Source organism: Gobio gobio (genome assembly GCF_949357685.1).
Source record: "Gobio gobio genome assembly, chromosome: 12".
NCBI lineage: Eukaryota > Metazoa > Chordata > Actinopteri > Cypriniformes > Gobionidae > Gobio > Gobio gobio.
Window position 1 is genome coordinate 12,412,929 of NC_137105.1, and position 23,413 is coordinate 12,436,341.

The 23,413-nt window shown below is 36.8% G+C and overlaps 1 protein-coding gene across 8 annotated transcripts in view; it reads left to right on the forward strand.

Moving 5' to 3' along the window:
* Window positions 1-6,799: 6,799 nt before the first annotated feature.
* Window positions 6,800-23,413, forward strand: part of tpd52l1 (tpd52 like 1) — a 29,143-nt gene continuing 12,529 nt past the window's right edge. For 4 of the 8 annotated variants that reach the window (XM_079830701.1, XM_079830703.1, XM_079830708.1 and 1 more), the window contains exons 1-5: window positions 6,812-7,096; window positions 8,774-8,815; window positions 9,268-9,291; window positions 19,517-19,632; window positions 20,286-20,434. In XM_079830701.1, the coding sequence (XP_079686827.1) occupies window positions 7,078-7,096; window positions 8,774-8,815; window positions 9,268-9,291; window positions 19,517-19,632; window positions 20,286-20,434 (350 nt within the window). In that variant the 5' untranslated portion in view covers window positions 6,812-7,077. Of the gene's footprint in view, window positions 7,097-8,773; window positions 8,816-9,267; window positions 9,292-19,516; window positions 19,633-20,285; window positions 20,435-23,413 lie in introns of all 8 variants that reach the window. The other 4 variants (XM_079830705.1, XM_079830706.1, XM_079830707.1 and 1 more) reach the window with 4 other exon arrangements.

Here is a 23,413-nt window from a genome sequence, read left to right on the forward strand (position 1 = left end):
CCCATCTTTGCTCCTTAAGGATTAGACCTTTCTTGGATGCTGCTTTTGTACCAAATCATAATTACAATCACCTGTTGACATCACCTGTTTCAAATCACATCATTATTTAACCATTTTACCTCAATACTAGCCCTAAATTGCTCCTGTCCCAACTTTTTTTTTAATGTGTTGCAGGTCTGAATGACAGGAAAGGATGCATATTTACAAATGACAAGAAGTTGACCAGACAAAACATGAAATATTTTGTGTTCATATTGTCTGCAATGAAATACAAGTCAAAGTAAATTTAGAAATCACTTCTTCTTTTTTTTTTTTTTGCATTTTCCATACTGTCCCAACTTTTTCTGATTTGGGGTTGTACTTAAAGTGGTAACTCTTTAGAATAATGGTCCGTCATTAATAGGTAACTATATGCAGGAAGTAATGCAGGACTAATGAGTACATCAACACCTCAGCTTCTACTACTAACTAATATAGAAAAAAGCTTAACTAATCAGTAAGTAATATTGCATTTAGGAGATAGTACCTTGTTATGTAATCAATACTTACTGAATGAGATTAGCCTCATTAATAACTATTAACTAACTGACAAATTATAAAGAACATTATTGTGTGTCTGAGATGTAATCAATCATCTTTTTTACTCTGAATAAATTCATAAAATGCTTCTCTAGTTACTCAAGTGTTACTTAGTCACTATGCAGGAATTACTAGTGATCTCGACCATTATTTTAAAGTGAAAAAGATCGGTTTTCACTTTAAAATAATGGTCCAGATCACTAGTAGTCCTTGAAGAGTGACTAGGTAATTGAGTTATTACTGATACATTTTTTGACTTTATTCAGAGTAAAGAAGGACAATCTTCAAGAACTACTAGTGATCTGGACCATTATTTTAAAGTGAAAAACTTTCACTTTAAAATAATGGTCCAGATCACTAGTAGTTCCTGCATAGTGACTAGGTAACCCTTGAGTAATTAGTGATGCATTTTATGACCACATTGAGAGTAAAAAAAAGACAATTTCTCACATCTCAGACACGTTAATGTTGTGATTAGTAATTCTTTATAAATTGTCATAGTTACTATTATTTCTTAGTGATGCCAATCCCATTCAGTAATTATTGATTACCTAAGGAACTATCTTAGTCCTAAATTTGATATTACTTAGTTAAGCTTTTTTCTATGTTAGTTAGTAGTAGTAGCTGAAGTTTTAATGTAGTCCTACTACTACTCATTAGTCCTGCATTATTTCCTGCATAGTTACCTATTAATGATAGACCATTATTCTAAAGTGTTACCCTTAAAGTGAACATATCCTACTCATAGTTTACTATTCATATATTATTTTTGCACTTTAAGTGTACCACTGTTCCTTTTTTTGTACTTTAATATACCTTTTAATATACCTTTAATTGTACTTTGGGGAACTCTTTCCATTTTCTGAGAAGTATGTAAAAAGTAGACAGAAATTATACTTTCTTATTTTTAGGTTTAAAAAATAGCTTTTTTTTTTCATAAGGGCAGGAACGCGTCTAACCAAGGCTATCTCATGACCAATTCGCACGTATTTTACAAGGTGGCTAATTCGTACAAATTTGTACTCTAACTCGGCAAAATCAGGATGTGCTTTGTGTTCCGGTCATTTTGACCTGGAGCGGATATTCCTTTTCGATAAAATGCTATAGTTACTGTTATCGCATTGGACTAAAACTTACTGACTTAACTCACACAGTGTCTAACAACTTTCCAAAAAATGTTGATAATTTGTGAACTTTTTACATTTTTCTCATTATGCTTAGTTATTCCCAAATATTGTAATCAATAGTTTATAAACTTTCAATTAGGAAAGGTTTTGTATTCAGATTGATCGTAGGCCTCATTAATCTGAACTTGTTTTCGAGGAATATGCTTTTTCACTCATAAGCTCAGATCAACGAGGCCTACAGTCAATCAGTCCATTTAACTCAAAGAAAACAAGTTGACAAAAAATGTAATCTAATATTTGGTGATAATGCAGTGACTTGCAGCACAGCAAGTCAAGGATTGCCTCTTGTAATATTTGAATTAATACAGCCTTATCTGCACAGTAATGTTTACATGCAGTTTTGAGCATCTAAACCATTCCATTAGAACATAATTGTTTGTCCATAAGTGAAGATCACCATCTGGACACAGAGAACAGCATTAGCAAACTGAGATTACAACTTGTCACTTGAGTCACAGTTTCCTCAGGTTTCCTTCTTTGTCCCTCCTTGCTGGTAGTCTCTGATAATGCACATTCCAGTCAATTTCCTGCCTGTCTAAGCACTTTGTTAGGGGTTTGCTGGCCGTAGAGCTGCTTCCTGAGGTCAGCTGACTGACTGACATCCTGTTGACACCAGCCACCCGCTGCTCCACCAGACTCTAATGGCAGCGCAGACCAATGAAGAATGACAACAAATATCAATCTCTGTCAGGTTAATACAATAAAAGTGACTCACATTGCAATATTGTAGTTCTTGCTCTTGAAACTTGGTGCTGCAAATATTATTGACTCATTAATGACGCTTTCTCATTTGTGGGATGAAGTGTATGCTAAATGACTAAATATATGTTTACAATATATGAAAAATCAAAGTTTATGGTCTATAGGCAAGGATATTCTTCTCTGGGGCACAACTCCCCAACAAATTAATATTATATTTGTTTAATCTAATGAGCAAATACTATTGAGCATGGGCTATAAGATATCAGAATTGATCTTGTGGTATACCAGTCCTTCCAGAAAAATGCGGCTTTTTTTTGTGATTGTTGCGGGCAAAAATCCTTGATTATGCGGCACGTTTTCTTAAAAAATGTGATGAAAAATGCGGGATTTTTATGCGATAAAATTGCGGGAACTTGCAAAAACTGCGGTTTGATGAGAAAGAGAAAAAAAGCACTACATCACAGAAAGTGCTGTAATATTTAAGTTCTCATCTTGTTTTATTGAAGACCTTAATAATGGCTCAAATTTACAAAACATTTAGTCAATCAAGTTCTGTAGCTTTACAAAAGGAATATGCTACAACTTCTGAAAAAATTAATAAATAACTTCCTGTTTTACAGATGTCGCTATACAAAACAGACATTTGAGTGCTTCCAATGCACAAAGTGCAATCTCTTAAAGGGTTAGTTCACCTAAAAATGAAAATTCTGTCATTAATGACTTCCCTTTATGTTGTTGGACACAAATGAAGATATTTTAGTTGAATTCCGATGGCTCAGAAAGGCCTCCATTGGCACAATGTACACTCTCAAGACCCATAAAAGGTAGCCTACTAAAGACTAAAGTTACAAAGTCCATCTCACTACAGTGGTTCTACAATAACTTTATGAAGCGACGATAATAGTTATTGTGTGCAAAAAAAACTAAATAACGACTTATATAATGATGACTGATTTCAAAACACAGCATCATGATGCTATTAATCATCGAGTCGATTCATGATTCGGATCGCGTGTCAAACTGCTGAAATACGTGACTTTGGCGATCCAACCCGCTGAATCGACTCATTGATTCATAACGCTTCAAACCGCTGAATCAACTCATTGATTCATAACGCTTCAAACCGCTGAATCGACTCATTGATTCATAACGCTTCAAAGCTTCATGATGCTGTGTTTTGAAATCAGTCAGCACACAGGGAAACTGCTTTGCTCTTTTGCTGTTATTTTTGTTGGCCAATGGGAGTTTGTGCTTCATCATGGTTTCACCGGTCTCTATGGTTTCTCCACGGGGTTTGAAGCTTTTCGATGAGGTTCACGTCGGGTAATCACGTCACTTCAAAACGTTCCCATGGCAATAGGCGGAAATGGCGGCTCTTGTGTGAAGTAAACGAAAATTTTTCAACTTTCTGCTAATATATATGACTTTTTTTGCAACGAAAATGCGGGGATTATGAAATCATGATAGCCCCGCATATTTTGCACGCGGAAATAGGCAATTTATGCGGCGAAAGTGCGGCGTATTTGAAAAAATGCGGCCCCCGCATGAATATGCGGACTTTGGCTGATTATGCGTTAAATCACGCGATCGCATAATCGCGTTTTTCTGGAGGGACTGGTATACACTCACCTAAAGGATTATTAGGAACACCTGTTCAATTTCTCATTTATGCAATTATCTAATCAACCAATCACATGGCAGTTGCTTCAATGCATTTAGGGGTGTGGTCCTGGTCAAGACAATCTCCTGAACTCCAAACTGAATGTCAGAATGGGAAAGAAAGGTGATTTAAGCAATTTTGAGCGTGGCATGGTTGTTGGTGCCAGGCGGGCTGGTCTGAGTATTTCACAATCTGCTCAGTTACTGGGATTTTCACACACAACCATTTCTAGGGTTTACAAAGAATGGTGTGAAAAGGGAAAAACATCCAGTATGCGGCAGTCCTGTGGGCGAAAATGCCTTGTTGATGCTAGAGGTCAGAGGAGAATGGGCCGACTGAGTCAAGCTGATAGAAGAGCAACTTTGACTGAAATAACCACTCGTTACAACCGAGGTATGCAGCAAAGCATTTGTGAAGACACAACACGCACTACCTTGAGGCGGATGGGCTACAACAGCAGAAGACCCCACCGGGTACCACTCATCTCCACTACAAATAGGAAAAAGGCTACAATTTGCACGAGCTCACCAAAATTGGACAGTTGAAGACTGGAAAAATGTTGCCTGGTCTGATGAGTCGCGATTTCTGTTGAGACATTCAGATGGTAGAGTCAGAATTTGGTGTAAACAGAATGAGAACATGGATCCATCATGCCTTGTTACCACTGTGCAGGCTAGTGGTGGTGGTGTAATGGTGTGGGGGATGTTTTCTTGGCACACTTTAGGTCCCTTAGTGCCAATTGGGCATTGTTTAAATGCCACGGCCTACCTGAGCATTGTTTCTGACCATGTCCATCCTCTGATGGCTACTTCCAGCAGGATAATGCACCATGTCACAAAGCTTGAATCATTTCAAATTGGTTTCTTGAACATGACAATGAGTTCACTGTACTAAAATGGCCCCCACAGTCACCAGATCTCAACCCAATAGAGCATCTTTGGGATGTGGTGGAACGGGAGCTTCGTGCCCTGGATGTGCATCCCACAAATCTCCATCAACTGCAAGATGCTATCCTATCAATATGGGCCAACATTTCTAAAGAACGCTTTCAGCACCTTGTTGAATCAATGCCATGTAGAATTAAGGCAGTTCTGAAGGCGAAAGGGGGTCAAACACAGTATTAGTATGGTGTTCCTAATAATCCTTTAGGTGAGTGTATAATATTAACAAATACATGCAACAATTATTTTTATTTACTCTTTCAAATAGACGTTTAATTGAAAATAAAAGCATTTTTATATAAAAACCATGGGAGGACATGACAAAAATAGCTATATTTATTTATAAAATGTCGTAAAAAAACTCCTTTCGTCATATCAGTCATATCTCATAGTTTTCTCCCAGTACTTTTTTATTATCAATAATATAATAAATACCAGCAAAGTACCCATGCATATTTACAAAATCGTCCATGTCTTCAAATGAATTTGGGGCTGGTTGCTGAAGTGGTAATTTTGAACAAGTCTGACACCCGGTGGTGGTCAAAATAACAGAAAAAAGTAACCTTTTGTATGTATTGCGAAATTGCAAACACAACACTAAGCCAAGCTTAGCAAACAGCAATACCATCATTGTAAATATTAACCAAATACCTGTAGTATATTTAAGGAACTCAGCACAAGTAGGCATACATGTAAACAGCTAATAAGAAACAACACACCTGATTACCTTCTTGACATTGTATTACCTGCCTTGTGCTTCCCGTATGATAACTACTCATTTAATTAAACTGTGCTATTATTTTGTGGGATCATCTGTTCTGTGTTTGTATATCCATGCTTGAAGTGCTTATTACAATAAGGAATTTTAATAATTGTCTTAAAGCTGCCAAAATCACATCAGTAAATATTAGCTCCTGTTATTAAGAGCTTTGCTTGGCACAAGCAGTAGGCTACTTCAATTGAAAACTGAGCATATTCTATTCTATTCTATTCTATTCTATTCTATTCTATTCTATTCTATTCTATTCTATTCTATTCTATTCTATTCTATTCTATTCTATTCTATTCTATTCTATTCTTGTTATAGGCTAATATCATTGCATTCTCAGTCCAGCCTGTTTTTCCATGTATCAGCAGGAGATGCCGCTGTTGACTGCGAGGACAATTTAACCGACAGTGAACTCTCGGATACACGTGTCACTCGTGACGTCATCATTTTGGTATGCCAAACTGGCATTCCTTTGTATTAAACTAATAAAAATAATAATAATAATAATAAATTAATCAATACATTCTATTAGGTTGTGCGAATTTAGCTTGTTGTTGTTGTATTATTATTATTATTATTATTATTATTATTATTATTATTATTATTATTATATTATGCCTATTTGTTTTATTTATAACTTAGCCTACCAATTATTGATTATAAATTCCAGGGATACAGAGCAGGTTGTTGCTCTAAAACCCGGAAGATAATTTTTGAGCCATGGGTTCCCTCAGGATTTTAATTTGGGTTTGAAGAGTGGCTATTTTTGATTTTAGAGTAAAAGTAACATTACGTGGTTGACGTTAGCCTACTTAAATTGATTTAACCGTTTGGTTCTACAAGTTCTACAACATAACTTGCACACAATCACACCCTGGATTTTAAAGCTGTTGTCTTTTAAAACAAAAAGTCCCATGTTGTTAACAATTTGTTAAATAAAGACTACAACTCCCACAAGGGTGCAAGTTTACGTGCTGTAGAAATCGGACAACCGTTGTAGTCTTCATGTAGTATTTTTCGCTTGTTGATATTTACCATAAAATATATTACTAAATCATAATATGCTGACTAGCCGCTCCTATTGGTCTCTGGCTGAAGCTGTCCCGGTAATGGGTGGGGTTTTGACAGCAGACAGCGCGTGTGTGAAGCGGTTGTGTAGGACGGGATATTTCACTGAACTGAGAGGTGCTGTGTGTGTGTTTACGTTTACTGGACTTGCATTTGCACAGTACCGCTGATATGGAGCCCAGACAACAGGGTGAGCTTACTTTCCGATCACTTTCTGGTCTTATTGTTCTTTGAAAATACTGGAAATGTGTTTGAATACTTCTGTAAATATCGTTTCACTTTGTGTATCTTTAAATAACTTGATGAATGAGGCTCGTTTTGTTGGTTTTATTTTTGCATACCATAATAAATAAATATACTAATAGATTAAAACATAACCAGACAGCTAACAGCCCAATGTTACTCTTTTATATAAATATCATCTTAAAAGTAATCTGTATCTCTAATTTAGGCTTCATTCTAATGAGGTGCATGAGCTTAAGTCAGACACGTGATCAAGTTTTCCGGGGATCTGTTGCCAAAACACGTAAACAAATGAGGGAATTGAATTAGATGCAGCTCCTCCCTCTCTCTCTCATGTTCCTTTAGGTGCACTGGTCTGGACAACCATGTGACCTTTCCGTTTCATTTCCACGTGACAGTCCTAAGCTAAATAATTGAAATCTTGTGACTAGATATGTTCCAGTGTCAGTACCAGTGAATTGGCAGGCCTTTAACTAAACAAAATTGTATAAGTACAGTAGAAGTACACATCCTGTTGGCACATGGTACTGCATTGCTCCATCTATGTAATGTAACAAGCTGTAATTGCAGGGTTGGGCAATGAAAAGTCATATTAATATCATCAATCTATGTCAGTGTGATAAGACTTCTTGGTATACTGTAGTTCCCCTTTGCACTGAAGCTAGAAAGGCCTGTCTATGTTTGAGATCTAGTCAAGGACCATCACCTGTACCAACAAGACCATTGATATGTGCTCCATGAGAAAACCTATTTAGCATAGAACAGTAAACATTATGAAGTTATTGTATAGTAAATGAAATCATGTCAGTGAGTCATTTACAACAATAAATGTGAATTTGACGTAGCTTTGGTGTAGTATAGTAGTAAAGTGCGGTATTTGACTTGAAAAATACAAGTAAATTATTAGTATGTATAACCTATTAGTTCAGTTTGTGAAATGGAAATGTAAAGTCAGTTTGATGAATTCTGAAACACATACTAGCATACACTCTTAAATATAAAGGTTCTTTATTGGCATTAAGGGGGTTCCATGAAGAAACTTTAACATTCATGGAACCTCTCCATTCCACAAAAGGTTCTTTATAGTGGAAAAAGTTCTTCAGATTTTTAGAATGTTCTTCACACTAAGGGGGGAAATAAAAAAAATAATACTTTTTTTAATTAGTTATTTTAAGAACTGATCACTGAAAAGATCTTTGGGGAACTGAAAATGGTTCTTCAATGGCATGGATGTTAAAATACCCATTTGGTATTTATTTTTATTTTTAAGAGTGTACTCTTACTGTTTCTGTCATAGAAAGATAGAAAAATAGTAGTACAAGCAGTATACTAGTATGCAGTTCTGAACTCAGCAAATGTATTTTTGCACCCATTATAGTATAGTATAATATATTGTGTAGTATAGTATAGTATAGTATGGCATAGTATAGGTGTACAATAGGTGCATAATAAAATTATTGTAAGTAATTGTAGTAATTGTAAAAGTAATACACACACCTGAAAACAGTGTATTTATTATATGTAGTTTTTTAATACATTTATTTAAATCAACATGAACAATTTCATTGTGCATTTGTGCACTTAACCTTTAACATCTGTTTGTTTTGCCTATCGTACTTCACAGAGCTGTACTCTAGCGTGCTTACTTCTGAAGCAATAGACTGGGGTAAGAGCTTGCTGTGTAATGTAATGAAAGCGAATGTGACAAACCCAACCTCTGTAGTCTGTGTGAAGATCACTTATTTCCACCTCTTAGCTGATGGGTTGTCTACAGCTTTTACACATAGGTGCTTTTAGATGGATATAGACAGCCATGTCCAAGATTTTAGCACATTCAAAACTAGACACTGCTAAACCCTAGAATTGTGATATTATTTGGTTGAGAGACGTAGACTCTTTGTTGCTCTTCAAATGCATGTCATGTTGAGAAAGCATGGGTTTGATAATGATATGCATGTCTGTGTACATTTTGTTTTTGAATCATATTGTTGAATGCAGCCTGTTTGCATGTTCTTTGAAATTTGAGTGCCATTTGTAATCTGTTTGGATTTGGTCTATCATCAGCTTATGAATCATTTCATGCAGTGTTCTTCTTATTTTCAATTTGCTGAACCACAGAAGACAGAGAAACTTTCCATGCAGGTACGTCTCAGAAACATCTTATTTCATCTGAAGGATGTACCTTAGCTGAGTTTTAAAAACAACCCATTACACACTTTGCATGCTCACCATCTGGAATTTCGTGCCAGTCACTAATACTCTGCTGTGTCTCTGTGCAGCAGTCATTCAGAGTTAAATCCAGTCAGATAATCGCAAAGGAGAAATCCCTCAGATTACTTCGGCAAGGCCAGAAATTACGCAATTCTTCACTGAAACCATGCTCTTAAATTATACTGCTTCATTTCAAGCTCCGAATAGATTGTGTTGCACTATTGAACTGGAGTTATTTAGTGGGGAAAAAGGCAGGATTTGTTCCATTAGTCACAGAAAACACTTTTCTAGGACTTTTTGTTTAGTGTCATTATTATTAAAACTCATTCACATTAATTGATATAAGGCTGAAATAAAATAAAACAAATATTAGATGAAAAACTTAAAGTTAAAATGCTGAAAATTAGAAATGTTGTCTTAAATAACTATAATAAAATAAGTTTGTATGTTGAAGTACTAAAATTACTCAAACTGAAATACAAATAAATTAAAGCAAAAATAGAATAATATTTAAAATAAAATGACAAAGAATACTTAAAGCTACACTGTGTGATATTTTCCCCCATCTAGTGGTGAAAAGGTATATGACCATCCAGTGAATTTTAGTTTCTGTTCCTCTCAATTCGGATTTCGTTTTAACTCCTACGGTGGCTGATTTAGTCCAAGATTAACATGGCTTCCAGTTCGACCTCGTCCACATTCGACATGGTGCCTGTGGGATATTCTGTGCGCAGAGGGATGGTTGGAACTCAACTGGCCTAATTATTCGGCTAGAAAAAACTGCAGCTAATCCAGAGTGAACTTTGATGATAGTAATGTTTATTCAGTCATCCAATTGCAAGGCATAAACAGGTTTGCGTGGATATGTACATAAATGTGGTTTCTGTGAGAGAACAAATAAGGATGGTAAATATACATGATAATGACATGACAGAAGATACACAGTTAAGAACTGTATAACTATACTTATAAGTTACATTTGTATAATGTAACCGTAAACCAGAGCTTATTGTACCATATATAGGCGCTAAATGCAGCTGCATTAAAAGGAGCAGAGCTGCCGCTGCTGCTGCTAACAAGCGGTGTCGGATTACAAAAGTGTGTGCGCAGCTTTAGCACTGCAGTGCGCTCTGTATAAAGGCCCGGGTATACTTCACTTACCGCGCCCGGACTTGTCACGCGCGCAGCCCTGTCCGCGCGTCTTTCAAAGTATACTACACAACGGATGCGCGCGGATGATCGCGTTCGACACATGCGCAGTAAAAAAATGTCTATGCTCTACCAGACATCGGAGGGCAGCACTGAGTCCTGTCATCAACGGGACATTCGCTGTGCATGATCGGAGAAGAACTGTAGTGCATCCACCATTGCAACATAGTTTGGAAGAAACACTGAAGAATCAAAAATTCTCTCTTTTTTTCAAGTGTGTTGTTTTTAAACTGGTCTTTGCACACTCTTCTTCGACGGCTGAACACTGTGCTCAATACTGTGCGTATTGCCACCTAGTGGACTCTTCTGTACTGCTGGCGCATGCGCTGTTGCACGCGGACCGTCTGCGCGGTCTCAAAATTTGGGCTGCGCGCGGACGGGGTGTGCCGAAGTATACCCGGGCCTTAACAATTGTTAATATGCCGATCAGACCTGATACATATTTCCATCAACATACATTACAAGCAAATATTTTCTATAAACTATTAAACATTGTTGATAACAAAATAACTGAATGATTATTCAAATAGGTGAGCATTACACTATTGTATGTTGACACAAAAATACTTCTGAGGTGACATCAACTGAATTACGCGATGACACACTCTGAAACACATCTACAATGACAATAACTATTATTACTTACGGAGTTATTAACGCACAGAAATACCACACAAGGAAAAACAGACTTTTGAGGAATAAACAAGCCAGGAAAACTCTGTATAACTCTGTTACTGGACGCTGATGAGATGAAAACTTGACGCGCACATGCGCGAGGCAGGGAATTTTGTACAGTGCCATCGAGTGTTAAAACGCGAAAGGCGAAGCTTGAATTTACGGGTATGTCCCTCTTTGGCTAATGTACTTTCAAGATGGAGGGGCAACATGGCGACCTGCATTCGAACCCCTACCCGTATGTATTTTAAATGGTATATTATAAACTTATACTTTATTACTTGAAAGAAGTAAATATACATTAATGAGCACATATATTTTTGAAAGAACTAGTGTTTTTTAGCTAAGAATAAACTAAAAAAGTTACACAGTGTAGCTTTAACAAAATGACTGAATTGTAAGCTAAAATTTAATTGAAAACAAATAAAACTATAAAAATAAAGTTATTAAAAATATTAATAATATTATATTAAAATATTAAAAATTTTAATAAAATACTTAAAATACTATAATAGTATATAAATCATTCTAATACTCCTATAACTGTTTAATTTAGCTGTTTTATTGAATTTCTGCAGATTTGCATTAAGTTAAATATTTGGATTTCCATTGATACAAGTTTTGATACAAGTTTTTGTGTCATTGAGATGAACGTCTCCGTTCCCTCCTTCAGGGAACAAGTGTTACATACGTAACCAAGACGTTCCCTTTCAGTTGGTCACGTTCGACGTTGCAACGTAACGTAATCTGTTCCCTCCTTCAGGGAACGAGAGTTACATACGTAACCGAGACTTCCCTTTCAGTCGGTCATCTCCAACGTTCCAACTTAACGTCTCCATTCCCTCCTTCAGGGAACAAGTGTTACATACGTAACCAAGACTTTCCCTTTCAGTTGGTCATGTTCAACGTTCCAACTTAACGTCTCCATTCCCTCCTTCAGGGAACAAGTGTTACATACGTAACCAAGACGTTCCCTTTCAGTTGGTCACGTTCGACGTTGCAACGTAACGTAATCTGTTCCCTCCTTCAGGGAACGAGAGTTACATACGTAACCGAGACTTCCCTTTCAGTCGGTCATCTCCAACGTTCCAACTTAACGTCTCCATTCCCTCCTTCAGGGAACAAGTGTTACATACGTAACCAAGACTTTCCCTTTCAGTTGGTCATGTTCAACGTTCCAACTTAACGTCTCCATTCCCTCCTTCAGGGAACAAGTGTTACATACGTAACCAAGACTTTCCCTTTCAGTTGGTCACGTTCAACATTCCAACTTAACGTCTCCATTCCCTCCTTCAGGGAACTAGGGTTATATAGAACGCAGACATTTTCTTTCAGTTGGTCACTTTTAACGTTCTGACGTAACGTAAACGGTTCCCTCCTTCAGGGAACGAGACTTTCCCTTTCAGTCGGTCATGTCCAACGTTCCAACTTAACTTCTCCATTCCCTCCTTCAGGGAACAAGTGTCACATGTGTAACCAAGACGTTCCCTTTCAGTTGGTCACGTTCGACGTTCCAACGTAACGTAATCCGTTCCCTCCTTCAGGGAACGAGGGTTACATACGTAACCAAGACTTTCCATTTCAGTTGGTCACGTTCAACATTCTAACTTAACGTCTCCATTCCCTCCTTCAGGGAACGAGGGTTACATAGAACGCAGACATTTTCTTTCAGTCGGTCACTTTTAACATTCTGACGTAGCGTAATCTGTTCCCTCCTTCAGGGAACGAGGGTTACATACGTAACCGAGACTTTCCCTTTCAGTCGGTCATGTCCAACATTCCAACTTAACGTCTCCATTCCCTCCTTCAGGGAACAAGTGTTACATGCGTAACCAAGACGTTCCCTTTCAGTTGGTCACGTTCGACGTTCCAACGTAACTTAATCCGTTCCCTCCTTCAGGGAACGATGGTTACATATGTAACCAAGACGTTCCCTTTCAGTTGGTCACGTTCAACATTCCAACCGTCTCCATTCCATCCTTCAAGGAACGAGGGTCACATAGAACGCAGATGTTTTCTTTCAGTCGGTCACTTTTAACGTTCTGACGTAACGTAATCGGTTCCCTCCTTCAGGGAACGAGGGTTACATATGTAACCGAGACATTCCCTTTCAGACAGTCACATTCAACGTTCCGATGTAACGTCTCCGTTCCATCCTTCAGGGAACAAGTGTTACAAATGTAGCCAAGACGTTCCCTTTCAGTTGGTCACGTTCGACGTTCAAACATAACGTAATCCGTTCCCTCCTTCAGGGAACGAGGGTTACATACGTAACCGAGACATTTTCTTTCCATTAGGCAACTGAAAGTATGAACACAGTAACATGTAAATAGTAAAAAAAACTATTGTTGGGTTGATTGGTTTAATCAATTGGCAGCAGTGGTATACAAAGATTTACCCAAGATTGATTGTTTGATATTGTTTTCTTCCCCACTCATCTCTGATTTGTGTTTAAACACATTTGTGTTTTGTGCATCTGATGATGATGATAAGAATGGCCTCCTCCTCCACACATAGCAATCTTTCTCTGAGGACAGTGAAGTGATTCTTTGTGAGTCAAGAAGGAAAATGAGGACAGTGAGAGGGCTGGATAGAATAGTAGTGCATAGTCCAGTGAGCTTGAAGAAGCTGAACCGTCGAGCACCCTGCCCTAAAGGGACACTTAGTTATTCGGAGGACACACCAAACACCATGGCACGACTTTGACTCGCTCACCCAGACATAAGAACATGAGAAAGATGAACTCTGATGGCCCGTTAATGACAAAAATAGACTCAAATGTTTTTAATGCCATCTAATGAAAAGAAACTGCTTTAGGTGATCACGATGACCAACCACTTGAAGTTGTCTTTGGTTATTTAACTCAGCCAGGTTCCCAGCTTCAGTTAGGTTAAGTTCAGTTAGTCAAGATTCAAGGTTGATCTCAGCTGCACTAGCTAGTAGCTAATCCGATAACCATGTTATTAACCATGTTCCGAGAACCATGTTATTATTTTAATTGGTTTTAAAAATATTTGTTTTGTCATAGCAATTTTTTATTTATTTATTTTTTATTATCTTGACTTAAATCAGATATCTCCGCATTTCATCTTGGTGGTGTAAAATAAACCTATTTAATATCACACAGTTCTCTTTTTCCCTTGTAATTAACCTTCAACAAAGATTTTGCTCAGTGTCTGAGGACACAGTGTTAAGGCAATGGAATAGAAAGGGTATAATTTTACATATTTACCATGAAAATGATCCTCTGTACTTCCTCTTATTCGCCCTTAAATAGATTTAGGGAATTTGATTCATGGGATAATTGGGAGGTTGAAGCAAGGTATCAGGAAAGTTGCTAGGCAACCTGAACAATGAGGTGGTGGAACTGTGAAATAATTGCTTTTGAAGTAACTTATGCTCAAAGACCCAACCCTCAGTTTTAATCTCAAGAAATCTATTATGATAAGCAAATAAACAGTGATGGCATCTTATAGACTTGAGACCTAGGGGAGTATACAGGGTCTCAGATAGTGTTTGCATGTTTGTATACTGACATGTTAGTTTATTTCCTAACATCTTAATATCAGTTATTTTCATCTGCAAAAGTAATTGTGTTTCGGATTTGTCAATACTGATTATTTTCATATTTTAAAAGGTCAGACACACATGCACTATGTTGGAGATTAACCCTTTTTCCCCATCATAATAAGACATTTACTGTAAATATCCAGACAAAAATTGAAACAGTCAAAGCTAATTTTTAGTAAGTCTGTTACCATTTACTTAAATTATATAATATGCTGATTAGTTAATTAAGGGTACGTTTACATGACAACGATGTAGTAAAAACGGAAACGTTTTTCCTTTGAATTTTTCACGTACAGATGACACCATTGTCAAAATTATCCCCGTTCTTTCAGATCCATAAAAACAACTACATAATGCATGCCAGACCAGTAGTTGGCGATGAAACACTATGCACCTATAGACTGAACGTGTTATACGCATGTTCAAGATGTCACAGTTTTCTAAAAATGTTTTTTTTTTTTTTGTAGTTTACACAGTGGTGACAACCGTATTGTTTTCAAAAACTTGTATGAACGAAAACACATACATTTTTTGACGTTTTTAGTTGAAAATAGTGTTGTGTAAACGACCCCTTAATTTGTTGATTTCTGTTGATGTTGATTTCTTTCAAACATTAAACAGAGATTTTATTTTGGCAGAACGCAACCTTAGTGCTTCTTTTTGTTGACAACAACAGATTTATAAATTATTCCAACCCGATCTCACGGCAATTCGTACATATTTGACGAGGTGGCTAATTCGTAAATTTTTGCTGAATCGTACATGTTTGACAATTTGCCAAATTCGTATGAATTCATACGAATGACCTACCTCAAACCCCGCCCCTAAACCTACCCGTCACTGGGGTTTAGACAAAACGTACAAATTCATACAAGTGAGGTCGTACAAATTTGTACAAATTAGCCACCTCGTAAAATATGTACGAATTGGAGATTGCGTTGATTATTCTCATTATGAATTTGGGAAGATGTTTGACGCATGTTGCGTTCCCAAATGTTAATTGTAAGTGACTCATAAAATGTGAATTATAAGATTATATCTGCATTCTGACTGGTTTTGAAATACTGAGCTTTAAAGTTTTTTGCATTCCATTCGACTGTGTAGAAAGAACCTTTTTATTTTCGAAATAAAAAGTTCCAAAATGTACACAACTTAAAAAAAAACATCACATAATGTAAATAAGTTGTCACAGAACACGAATATGTGAATCGCTAAATTTTGACAAAAAAACGTCAGTTAGAACCTTAAATTCCAAGGGGACGATATAGCACTTGCAGAAAAAACATTTATTGGGAAACTGAAAGCCATGCTGTACTCCGTCCAAAACATGCAGCACGTCAGATAAGATATTCGCACTAAACAATATAACATTCTCAAATCCCTCCATTCATAAAAAGGTTACGAGCAACTAATGAGTAGCACAGTTTCAGCACTGATTTTTCACGCACTTTGGACTTTGAACCCTGGCTAACAAGCTAATAGTGTACAGCCGATGTCGGCGCGAGCTTGTGCAGCGCTGTCAGAATCAATCCGTGCATATATTAGAACATTTTGCAGTTTATTTAGTAATTGTTTAAGGCTATTTCGCGATTTCAATCATCATAAAAATAACATGCAGCAAGAAGGGGGCCCTAAGCAGCCGCTTAGTTTGCTTATGCCTTGGGCCGGCTCTGGGATTGCGCATTAGCATTGTCCAGGCTGAAAAATTCTGTTTTTTGTTATGATTTGAGCATTTAGAAGCAAAATTTATGAGACAGTTCAAATATGAAATTTAATCATAAGCTTGGCGAACCGTTTTGGAGAATTTGATGTTTCCCCAGTCAAAGAGATAGGAGCTGCACTTGCATGCCCGAGAGACGTTTCAAAGATGGCCGCCAAGTGAAATTACTTATTTAAAAGGGACTTTGAAGTTAATATGTGCTTAGTAAATATATTGTTGTGTTTACACTTTATTTTGATAGTTCTACTTTATTTTGATAGTTTGATTCTACTAACTATAAGTAACTTGCAACTACTTGTCAACTAACTCTCAATAATTTGTAATTACATGTCAGCTAACTAATAGAGTATTAGAAGACAGACTGTAAGGTTAGGGTTCGTGTTAGGATTAGTAGAATAAGTTGACATGTACTTGCAAAGTTACTTATAGCTAGTAGGATGTCTGTTGGGGAGCATCAAAATAAAGTGTTAGCCGATGTTAAGCAGTCTACATGTAGACATCTTGACATGTAGTTGCAAAGTTACTTATAGTTAGTAGAATGTTTAAAGTGGACTATCGAAATAGTATGTTTTAAGTATGTTTTTTAAATAACTAATTGTGCTAAAGTACCGTGTGAAATGTATTTATCTGTGCTATTTTATTACTCCTCCAAAATGAAACAATTATGTAAAGCATGAAAGATGTTAGATGGTTTAATGAGAAGTGAAAATCCAAATGCAAATATAGTTGAAGAGAGGTGAAAATGCATACTTAGGCTGAATGTCCACTAGCAAGCACTGAACCATCTTGCTTTAGTTTTAAACATGTAGATATGTGATCTTCTGTATAGGCATTGTGTGTGGTGTAAATTATGAATCTGGGATCTCATTCCTGAGCACTTTACTTTGCTAAAACCGCTCTGCTCCGCTCTTTTACCTGCTGATTGCATTAGCCTCTGAAAGTGTATCACGCGTTTCATACCACAGCACTCTAATCAGTTTCTCAAGTAATGACTGACCAGACCTCCGAGATGTGACTCTCGTTTCCTTCTGGACAAAAACAACCTCAACGTTTATTCACATTACTGGAGCCATATCAAATGCATTAGTGCTTCATCATTTGAGCTTTCATTTTCTAGCTATTGTAAGGTTTTAGTTTTTGACTCTCCAACATAATGCTTTTGAAGAACATTGGGTTTTAAAAGTCACAGGGTGTGTTCACAGTGCAATTTTAAAGGGGGTCGTGGTTTACAAATAAGCCATTATTTCAATGTAATTTCACTCTCGGTTAAACACCCTTAATGTAAAATATTTAATTATGTAAGCCATGTCAGGCATGTCTTGCAGTGCTGAAATGAAATAGGGGATTTTAGGGAACTGGGTTGAGCTTTCAGTGATAAGTGTGGTAATCAAACCATATTCCTACTTTCATGTCCTCTTCTCTTTACTAAGTTTGGTTTTAGCCCTTAAATGCATGAGAGAATACTACTGTTTTGGTCTCTAGTCTGTGTGTCGGCTGTGAGGTGCTTTAGATTGAAATCAGCCATTTGTTGCCTCAAAACATACTTCCCATGATGCTTGTAAAATGCCATCATTTTGTAAATCAGTCGACCAATTCATAGGAACCTTAATGTGATCTTAAAGGAAACATGTAACTGTTACCTTCAGATGATCGATGTGGCTAGTTTGCCAGGTGTTTTCAGTCTTTCCGTCTTTTGTGTACAACCTGTTATTAGAACTGCAAAAATACACCTTCATTCAGGGGTGAGGCAGGATAATTACATAGAGAAGGTGATGGTTAAATGTGTTTAAAGGCTTCACTACTGTTGTCACACTGATTGAAGGGTAGTTTCTCACTGGCAAATGCCAATTAGATAAAATCGGTGAACTTGCATTTTAGTTGACCTAAAACTGGCTGTTACCATCCAAGTTCTGAATTTATTTTTTGTGAAAAATCATATCGCAAAAAATAAACGGCATGTAAAGTAGTGATTTAATTCCAAAAAAGTACATTTTATTCAAATTATGGCAGTTTTATTCACATCTGGGTGTTTACATCCAGCATTTTTATGCAATCTCACAATTTGAATACATGTTGGCTAAAGAAAATGTTATTGTATTTTATTGTTTTTTATTTGTATTGCTATTGTATGTTTCAGAAGACTTATAAACAAGTTGTATGGACTACTTGTATAGTTTTGGAAATGTAGCCTATACACTTACCAAAATTTGGGATCAGTAAGATTTAAAAACAATAAGTAATTCATACTTTTATTTAGCAATGATGCGTTAAATTGATCAAAATTGATGTTTATAATGTTACAAACATTTATATTTCAGATAAATGCCTGTCTATTGAACTTTCCATTATTAAAGAATTCTGAAAAAAATTATCCACAAAAATATTAAGCAACACAACTATTTTCAACATTCATAATAATAAGCAATGTTTTTGAGCTGCAAATCAGCATATTAGAATGATTTCTGAAGGATCATGTGACACTGAAGACTGCAGTTATGATGCTGAAAATGTAGCTTTGCCAACACAGGAATAAATTACATGCGTATACAGTATTAAAATAGAAAACGTATAAAAATATAAAAAGTATTTTAATTTGTAATAAAAAATTCTCAATATTACTGTTTTACTGTATTCTGATCAAATAAATTCAGCCTTGGTGAGCATAAAAGATTTTCAAAATCATTAATAAATCTTACTGACCTCAAACTTTCAAATGGTAGTGTAGGTTGGACTGGCAAAAATAAATATATAAATGTATACATAGCTAATGCGATTCATCAGGATTAATTTCATTAGGTATTGTTATAACCTTATCCTTTAATGATGAGTTTGAGTTTTTGTCATCCACAATGGTCGATCGAGTTTACACAAGATATTTCTGTGAAATCAAATCTCTGGAAGAATGTGTTCTCGTATATTTGTACATTTGACATTTTAACAATATCTGTCATTGTTCTTCTATTTTTGTACATTTATTTCCAGGTTTATTGGACAAAGAGCCTCTAAAGGAAGTGGATGAGGACTTGGTGTCAGAGGTGGACCTCGACAACACTATGACAGAAGAGGAGCGAGAGGACATGGAGAATGAACTGATTAAGGTACTTTCTCCACCGTTGTAGTGCTATAAACTAGGAAAATGAGGTGCAGGCACATCAAACAATGAAGTCAAAGGCCACAACGCTCAAGAAGAAATTGTCTTAACATTATGAAAATCCTGCAGATCTGTCTGCATTTTCCTTCTTTGCATGTTATGAAATTGCAAAGGAGCTATTTATACCTGTTCTGACCCTTCAAAATGGCTTTTATCTGTGTAAAGGTGTAGTTAGGTTGATTCAATCCTAGTAAAGTAATTAGTATTGACGTGTGATCCAGTCTACTGTACTGTAGAAATGTACTGTGCTGTTGCCACACAAACAGTCTGCATTATCTCGTCCAGAACATACACCCTTGATTGAAAATCATGTGACCTAAGCTTACCCGTTTTTTTTCCTTGGGCTATTTGATCCTCCTAGATCTTCACAGTCCATTGAGCCATGCAAGGCTGGCGTTAACTGTGTCACAGACAGTTTGTGTGTGAGACAGAAAGGACAAAAAGAGTAGACAGTTCATAGTAAAACTGCATTATTAGTTGTTCAGTTGTACATTTTCATATAGCTGTTATATATATATATATATTTATATTATATATAAATCTGAAGAGCATCACAAGAGCTTTTCAGCCCCCAACCTTGACCTGTTTTCCTTCTGTCAGTTAGAAGAAGAAATCACTACTTTGAAACAAGTCCTGGCCTCCAAAGAAAAGCGTCACTTGGAATTGAAACAGAAACTTGGGATCACACCCTTGAGTGAACTACGACAGAACTTCAGCAGGAGCTGGTGCGACATGCAGACCAGCACTGCGTAAGTAGTGTTTGCTAAACACTGTGATTAATGTCATCTTTTGTTGCGGCTTGTGACTACAGAGGCATGCACCTTTTTAAGAGGACAATAGCGGTGGTTATAACACATGACCAAAATGGTGAAAATAAAACACTTTTTAACAACCCAGTTGCGCTTGCACCATGGCGGATTCGTTATTTACATGGCGGAATTTGCGAGCGGAAAGGCTGAACGCTTCTCCAAATAGAAATCCTTTTATTTTTAATATTTAAAAATGTTTGTGTGTAACAAGCAGAGTGTATGCGCGTTGTGCACCCGCCTATAGGCGCACATTACTAACGCGCTGTTTAAATAACACATAAAATACGTCGTTTTCAGTTGCCTCAAAAAAAGCAACGCGCCAACAATGCGCCTAAACACACCTCGTTTTCAGACCAGCACACCCATGGGCGCTGTACATGAAAATGATAACTGCGTGAGGCTGAAACTAGCAAAAAAAACACTTGTGTAAGTTACGCCTGACGTCGCACTCGGTTTTGATGCCATACTTCAAAATATGCGTGATGGAAACATAGCTATTGTCTCCCAAAAGAAAGAACCAATTCTGAACTGCCTACAATGAGTTGTCAGTAATTCCAGTCTTACTTCCTTTACAAGTTTATGTAGGTTGAGGAAATTTGCATAATGCCAGCCTATAATCTTCATTGTCTGCCTGTGAACAACATCTACTTTGACCCTCAAACATTGTAGTTGTAGCTGAGGCCTGGAAGAGTTTGGTTCATGTAGTCGACACGTTGAGAAGACGTGCTGAGGAAGCCTCCCAATCCGAAATTTAATTTCTGAAACGTGCTGTAATAGACCAGTCACAACAGATTGGGCCGACTGACCAATCAGAACAGAGTCGGATCTCAGGAAGGAGGGGTTTTTGAGAGACCAGATCTCTTATCGAACCGTTTCAGAAACATTTGAGAAAAGAGGTAATTCTGCAATGTATATTAGTGTTTCTGATACATGTAAACCTATTGTAAGAGACCTCCAAAACCAATTTAGAAACCTTTAAAAGCATAAAAGGGGCACTACATGTGAAGTTTACATGACCTTGTATTTTGTTGTATTTCATGTCTGTTGCACAAGCAGTATGAGCAATAGTAATTCAACAATATATATCACGTGCAATGTTATTGTTTCCAAATACAATCCGGTACTTTGCATTTGCAGACCAAAATTTACATTGACCTGCTTTTTATTAACATGCTTCCTTCTCTAGAATGAATTGCAAACTGAAAGAGCGTGTTGAGACCGCTGTGTTTCCCTCGGTCAATGTGCATTTAGGTTATTGCAATCATGATGTGATCCATATCTGCTTCAGTTCACATTCACTTACAGTGCCGTTCTGAGACACTCAGCCCATTTGCACGATGATAGCGTCATTGTGACAAGGCTTGCTGCACATCTCTCTTTCACTTTATACGCACACACACTGAACATAGACATGAACAAATGGCCTATTATTGTCAATGAAAGGGAAATAGTGGAGAGGCTTACTTAAATAAAATCACATCTCATTATGACTCACAAAGTATCATAACAATGTTGTGCCGTGCGTAACTGCCTACTATCACTAGCCTCAGGAATAAAAGCTATTCTGTTTTTACACAGATTAACACACCGATTACAAGCATGATGAAGGGAAACCATTCATGAGGAAAGAACTGCTATTTATTGGACATTTATTAATTTAGCAGACAATTTTGCCCAAAGCAACTTACAAATGACAATAATACAAGAAGAAACAATTAAAGGTGCACTTTGTAACTTTTCAGTCCACTAGAGGTCGCCTGTTTAAAACAAAGGCGTAGTTTGATGACGCCACGTTTGAGCGCAGAATCTTGGGATTTGTGGTCTTTACCTCACAGCCGGTGGAAAAGAATTAGGATAGGACTCGGGCAGAAATCATGTTCATGGATGCGATTATTAACGTTACTGTAGTATGAAGCAGAGCAGGACTGAGTGTTGTGGAGCTGAGCAAAGCCGCTGGAGCTATTGTTAATGAGAAGAGCGGCGGGACTTTTATTATGACACAGTCTTCGACGGGACTTTTATTATGACACAGTCGCCGGCGCCACTTCCGGTTTTCCGGTCATGAGTATGAGGTAGCGCAGCTCTGTTTATCATATTAGATACATCAGAGTGTGTTGAAAATTATGTTATGACGTTACTCTGTGTGTTCGCTTGGCGGCTGCTACGCCACTTAAGCGTTTCTGCAGAAAAAAAAACGGAAAACGAGGGTAACGCAGATATAACGCAATTGACAGGCGACTCCCTCACACGTCCCGGTTCCTTGGTTAAAATAGCAATTTCTCACGATTTACAAATAGTTGGAAACATTTGGGATATTGTAAGTACTCAACTGAACATAATATATAACACTGGCCTAGTGGTTTTTGGATATTTTACACAAAAAATGTTACATAGTACACCTTTAATCTAAGAAAGAAAACAATAATGCAAATGCTTGGGCTTGGGAGGTTGGTCATTGTCTGGAAAAATCTCCACAAAGATTGTTAAATGTTCCATTTTTTTGGAGTGAGAGAGAAAAAATCAGGTTGGAATGACTTTATGGGTTAGTAAATATAGATTTATCCCTTTATTTTATTTTTTTTTGTTTTTTTAAAGAGAGTATTTCGTATTTTCGGTAAGACTTTAATTTAGTGTCCTTATGTTATATACTTACCATAGTAATAACAGTAAATTATGCATAATTGCACACAACTAACCCTCAACCAAACCCTAATCCTACCATAACCCTATAGTAAGTACATGTAGTTAATTACTCGATGTAGACTTGCAGACTTGATTACTCGCTACTTAAATATATAATTACACTGTAACAATGACATCGTAAAATAAAGTGTAACCGTATTTTCAAACCCCACAGTCAAGTTTTTTTACTTCACCAATGTGAAATTGTTCTGAGATTGTTGTCATTCTCATTAGCTA